Source organism: Vombatus ursinus, unplaced genomic scaffold (genome assembly GCF_900497805.2).
Source record: "Vombatus ursinus unplaced genomic scaffold, bare-nosed wombat genome assembly UNPS02014802.1, whole genome shotgun sequence".
Lineage (NCBI taxonomy): Eukaryota > Metazoa > Chordata > Mammalia > Diprotodontia > Vombatidae > Vombatus > Vombatus ursinus.
Window position 1 is genome coordinate 444,797 of NW_020954580.1, and position 5,572 is coordinate 450,368.

Here is a 5,572-nt window from a genome sequence, read left to right on the forward strand (position 1 = left end):
TCCTTCCTTCCTTCCTTCCTTCCTTCCTTCCTTCCTTCCTTCCTTCCCTCCTTCCTTCCTTCCCATGTTTCTTTCTTATTTCTCTCTTCTTTATCATCTTCTATCTCTCTCCTTAAGGGTAGGAAGGAACTGTTGAATTTGTATTCCCAGGGCCTGGCACAGTGACTGGTACAAGGTGGGTCCTTAATAAGTTGATTTGGAAGCAAGAGACCAACTGAGTTAATGGTCTCTTGAGACCTATGAGAAAGGAATCAATATTAGGCAAGGTCTTCCTAGGAAACAAATTTATAAACTGCTGAGCTGATGATCAGTGATTTCTGCCTCTTTGGTATATCTATACTAGGGTGAATAGAGGCTGAGGTTACTAGGTTTCAAGTGCCCTGAAAGAGCTGGCATGTTCCCTGGGGCAGTGGAAGTAAAACTGACTTAGATTTGAGTCCTCACTCTTCCATTGACTAGTTCTGTGACCTTGTATTTCATTTTACTTGTTATCCCCATCAGTAAGATGGTAATAATAATAATACCTATATTACTTATTGAATTGTTGTAAGGATCAGATGAGATAATGAATATAGGTAAAATGCTTTGAAAACTTTAAAGTGACTGTTATATAAATACATGCTACTGTTTTTTCCTACAAATGGTTTCTAGGAACCTTAGAAAATGGTTTGCAATTTATGTCTACTTTGTATTTATGTGTGTGCCATAGGAAAATAATTTTAAAAGATGTTTCATGAACTAGTGATTTGGAAATCCAGTGCACATAACCTTTCTTGAAACATGATGCTCTTGGGGTCCATCCCGTAGTATTTTTTAAAGGTGAGATGAGTTTATTGAGGTGGATTGAGCTTTAGATGATATCAGGCCAGTTTTTTTTCTGAATTGTGCCCTGTAGGAAACAATGACCTTGTAGGATATTTGATAGTTCCGTTTCTAGTTGAAGTTAAAGGTGAGTTATTTTAAGAAGTTACTTTCAAAGTTTTGTATTCAGGGTCCTAATCAAAGTCATATTTCTAGCAAGCATTTGTAAAGAGCCAGTAGCAGTTTGCTGGGCTTTTTCCTTTTTCCTTTTCCCTGTGCTTACTGTGAAGGTTGGAAGAAAGAGGCAGGGAATTCATACATTAACAGAAAAGGACTGACTTTCCTCAAAAACTGAGGACCCATGGAAAATGCCCAGAAATCGCTGAGTTGGTATTGTTGGATGAACTATGAGGAGGGTGGAGGTGGATTTTTGGTAAATGGTGGCAATGAAGGAGACCATAGCTGAAAGATGAGTAATGTGCTGAGGCACATTGGGCAATGGCAGTTCAAGAGTGGCCAGGAACTGGAGTAAAGGTTGCTCACAATGAGCTGGTCTTTGGACCCACCCTGGTAATGCACTAGGCTATTGGGACTTGAATTATTTGTGTTGAGTCCTTTGGCAAGACTATGACCTATCCCACTGGCTCATTTGTGAGTCTACTATCCATAACTACCCCCTTTTCTATTTCTTATGGATTTTGTAATAAACTTGCTCTACATGACAATTTTTTGGTAACTTTGGTGGTTTCAGGACATGAACCAAACTCAGTTGTTAGAGGTGACTTCTAGGTGGTGCTAAACATGAATTGTAGAGGGTAATATTTATCAAGAAGACTTCAAGATTGAACTTCAGTCAGTGGGTCAGTTTTTTTTTTCAGTGATTTGTGTTATGAGTTACATATAATAAGACTCAAGCTTCAAAATTTGTTGGTATGAAAGAACTCATGTAAGGGTAAGCGAGGCTTTTGAGCCCCTCCCCCACCAAAAAAAAAAGGGCCCCAAAAGAACAGTCAATGGTAGTAGAATCGGTGTAGTGTAGTATAAGTAGCATTGACTATGGAGACGGAGGACTTGGGTTAATCATATAAATTTGGCCAAGTCACTTTACTTCTCTGACTTCCAGCCACTCAGAGTACCACTTTCCTCATGTGTAAAATGGGGATCAAATGAGAGAATGGATGTAAGCTATAAAGTGGTATGTACCTCCAAAGATCCTTGGTTTCATCTTTGTTAGGAGCCTTTTCACTGAAAAAGAATAGAATCTCTCCATGCCTTAGGAAATGATTTCATGGGTTTCTTTTGCATGCCCCACCCCAATCATCAGTTAGTGATGAACCAACTGGTGATGAGCCTCTTTTCACTGATACAGGCTGCCTCACCCCCAAGAGAATGCTGTCTCTTGAAGTGTGATGTGCTTGAGGTCTTTTGAGTTTGATAAGATCTGTCAGAGCTAGAGATCACTGACATAACCTTGGAGATTCCAGGGACAGTTTCATTCCTTCATGAGGCTTCTATTGAACTTGGGGCATTTGGGAAATTTCCTCATCCTAGACTTTTCAAAGGCACAAATGATTTGTTTACTGTGGTTGGACAAAGATGTCTCCCCCGGATGATTCTGTCATCTTTTTATAAATATTTGGAAAGACCGTTGAAGAACCACAAGCTGCTTGAATGTGCCACTTACTCTATTGACAGGTAATTGTTGAGCATAACCCTGAGGAGGCAGAGTTAACATCAGAGACTATTTTTGTCATTTTTTTTTACCATTGTCCCCTAATCCCAACCACACCCTACATCCCTCACTGATTGAACCTGTGGACCAAGGTGTTAGTCAAAATATGAAATGTTATTACAAAACTTAAACATTATGGAGAGTTTGCAGAAAAATATGACCCAGGGTCCATTGGCAGAACTCTAACCTCATGAAAATAGGAGTGATGTTGATGAAGATCAATAGTCTCTAGGCTTTGGAGTAAGCCCTCTTCCAAAACTCTAGCATAAATTCTTAAAATAGATTTTTTTTCATACTCTTTGGGCAAGCTCTGAAAATGAGATGGAAGTTTGGGTATAGACCATCGAGGAACTGTTGTTGATGCAGAAACCAGAGATGCCTTTTGAAGGGTACTGATAAATCACAGGACTCTGATCATAGCAACAATGATGATGCCAGTTTATTTGAGGATGAAAAAATTCTCTGAGAAGAAGGCTCCGTCATTCTTTGATTTACTCCTTGGTTTTGCAGCTAAGGCAGCGGTGGCCTACAACCCAAGAGGTCAGGAAGCTGCACATGCTTTGCTCCATCTTGATTTAAAAAAAAATAAATGAGCAAAAAACCAAAAACCCACTAACTTCAATATGGCTCCAGGAACTTTTTCAAGGATTCAAGTTCCAGAAATGTTGCTGGGGTCAGTATCCATTCAGATTTATGTCCCATGCCATCCACATTTTCATCAGCATCTACAGTCACAAATTCAACACATCACAATCCTTGTTTGTTAAGAAGGTGACTCTTAAAAAATTTTAAAGTGTGTTCAGCATCCGCCATTTAAAGAAGGCAGAGAAGTATATAGGACTTTTTGGAAAGATTGACATGGTAGTGGGGCATGGAAGGAGCTGAAAGTTTTGCCATTTTTAAAGAACCCTTGGCTATCTTCCATTACTTATACCTGGAGGAGTTTGAATAGCTGAGGTTTTACCACTCCAAAGTCCCTTGGATATGTCAAACTATTGCCATAATACAGTGTGGTTGGCTGAGTGCAGTTTATAGCAAAGTCCACTCGCTCTTGGTCTTTCTCTGAGTCACCTCTTTGGCTCTGTACTTTTATTGCTGCTATGTACATCAGGGATTTGACTGATGAGAAGAAAAGTCAAGGTGTAATATTCTGAATGGTAGCAGGAATACCATTTTCATTAGAAACGTGCATTAGATGGCCTGTTATGTATAGGTGATGACAGTTGTATGAATACTTTTGTGGCCTTCCTATCCAATATGCCTGGATGGGTCCCTCAAGACCATCTTAGTGTAGATGATGGTAATAACATTACTACTAAAATTGATGTTGTGGCTAGCACATTGCTCATCAGTCCTTTGTTTCTTAACCGTGTTCAGAATATATGGTCTAGGAACATTATAGAGCTACTAATAAACTATTTCACCTCACATGTATATATCCTTCAACATGTATAAACATATGTGTGTATGTAGATATGTATGTGTGTGTGTACGTGTGTGTGTATGTACACACACATAATAAATATGAGAATAACAAATTTACAAACCTGGCATTTCTTTATTTGAATAGAATATTGTCTTTTAAAATAGAAAGTTACCTTTTAGAATGTTCATTTTCATACTGCAAATTGAACTGAAAGTTGTGATTTTTCTGAATAATTTTGATGATTTCATTTTCTCTTTCAGACAATGGAAGAATACATGAGCAAACCTGCATTTTAACTGAAAAATCTACTTGACAACCCGATGATGCTGCATGTCATAAACCTGCAAAACTTCAGCTGGGTGTGGTTCTTTTCTGATGTGCCAAAGCCTTATGCCAAAAATAACTTAAATGGATTTCACGTGAAACTTCCTGGATACTTTGGGATACTGTGTTCACTAGCAAGATTTAAAACTGTAGCATACTTGTAACAGGTGCATATCTATATTATTCTCTGTACATGGATTCTCTCGACCAGAACTTAAAACAACCATCATTCACTAGATTGCATATTTTATTTGTACAATGATTTTTACCAGCAAAGTAATAATTTTAAAATATTTTTGAGAAATGAGCTATGCTATATTTTTGCTAGTCTTCTCAAAGAACAAGTTGGTAACATTTTATAAAAGTTATGAATGTACTGCCTATCTTGGACTAAAATAATACTTTTGTCTAACTACATAGTTCTTTTTTTGTTATGATTTCGTGCATGTGAAAGTAATATAAAAGATCAATTATTAGACAACTGTAGGCATATTATATATATGTGTGTCTGTGGGTGTATACATGTATCCATACACACACACACACACACACACACACACGGGACTAAAGATTTGTTGAAATCTTACACATATATATGTATGTATGTATGTATGTATGTGTATGTATATATATGCGTAAGACTTCAACAAATCTTTAGCCCATTATGGCAGGCTTGACTGTCTTATGTTGAATTTTTTATTCAGGCTTGACTTTGGGGAAGTAACTGCAGTGACAAAAACACAACTACCTATCATTTAAAACAAAAACGAAATCTTCAGGAGCAGCTTTCTAGGATGAAATTGTTCCAATAAAATTTTGGCAGTCAGAATTGTAAAATATATGAAGCATCCCAATTTGTATATTCACACAAATCATAGAATTTCAGATTAGAAGGGAGTTGAGTGGCTAGTTAATCCAGCCTATACTCCAAATTTACTAATTTACAAGAATGTTTTTTATAACTTATTTTTTTTAAACAACTCAAGCTTTAAGTGACAGTGTCTATGACTTCCCTTGAGAGATGTGATAAGATGATTGAGTTGGCTTCCCTAATGCACACAGTAAAATATCCTGGGACTCCAATCAATTCTTACTGTTGACTGTGGTGTGAGTACTTGTCTCATTGGATGCATAGAGAATTCGTGTCCATCGAAATGAGACATCTGCATACTCAGATGAAAGCCTCCAGTTAGTAAATATTTTGTACATTTCAGTCACAATTTTCTAACATCTTAGGACTTTTCTGCATTTTAGTTTGCACCAAGTGTTTTCCTTAGTGCCTGGACAGT

General features: G+C 37.4%; 1 protein-coding gene across 1 annotated transcript in view; it reads left to right on the forward strand.

Annotated features, from left to right (window-relative positions):
• AP1S3 (adaptor related protein complex 1 subunit sigma 3) overlaps positions 1 to 4,845 on the forward strand; it is a 75,352-nt gene extending 70,507 nt beyond the window's left edge. The window contains exon 5 of the mRNA XM_027873718.1: positions 4,220 to 4,845. Coding sequence (XP_027729519.1) covers positions 4,220 to 4,255 — 36 coding nt within the window. The 3' untranslated portion in view covers positions 4,256 to 4,845. The remainder of the gene's footprint in view (positions 1 to 4,219) is intronic.
• The last annotated feature ends 727 nt before the right edge of the window (positions 4,846 to 5,572 follow it).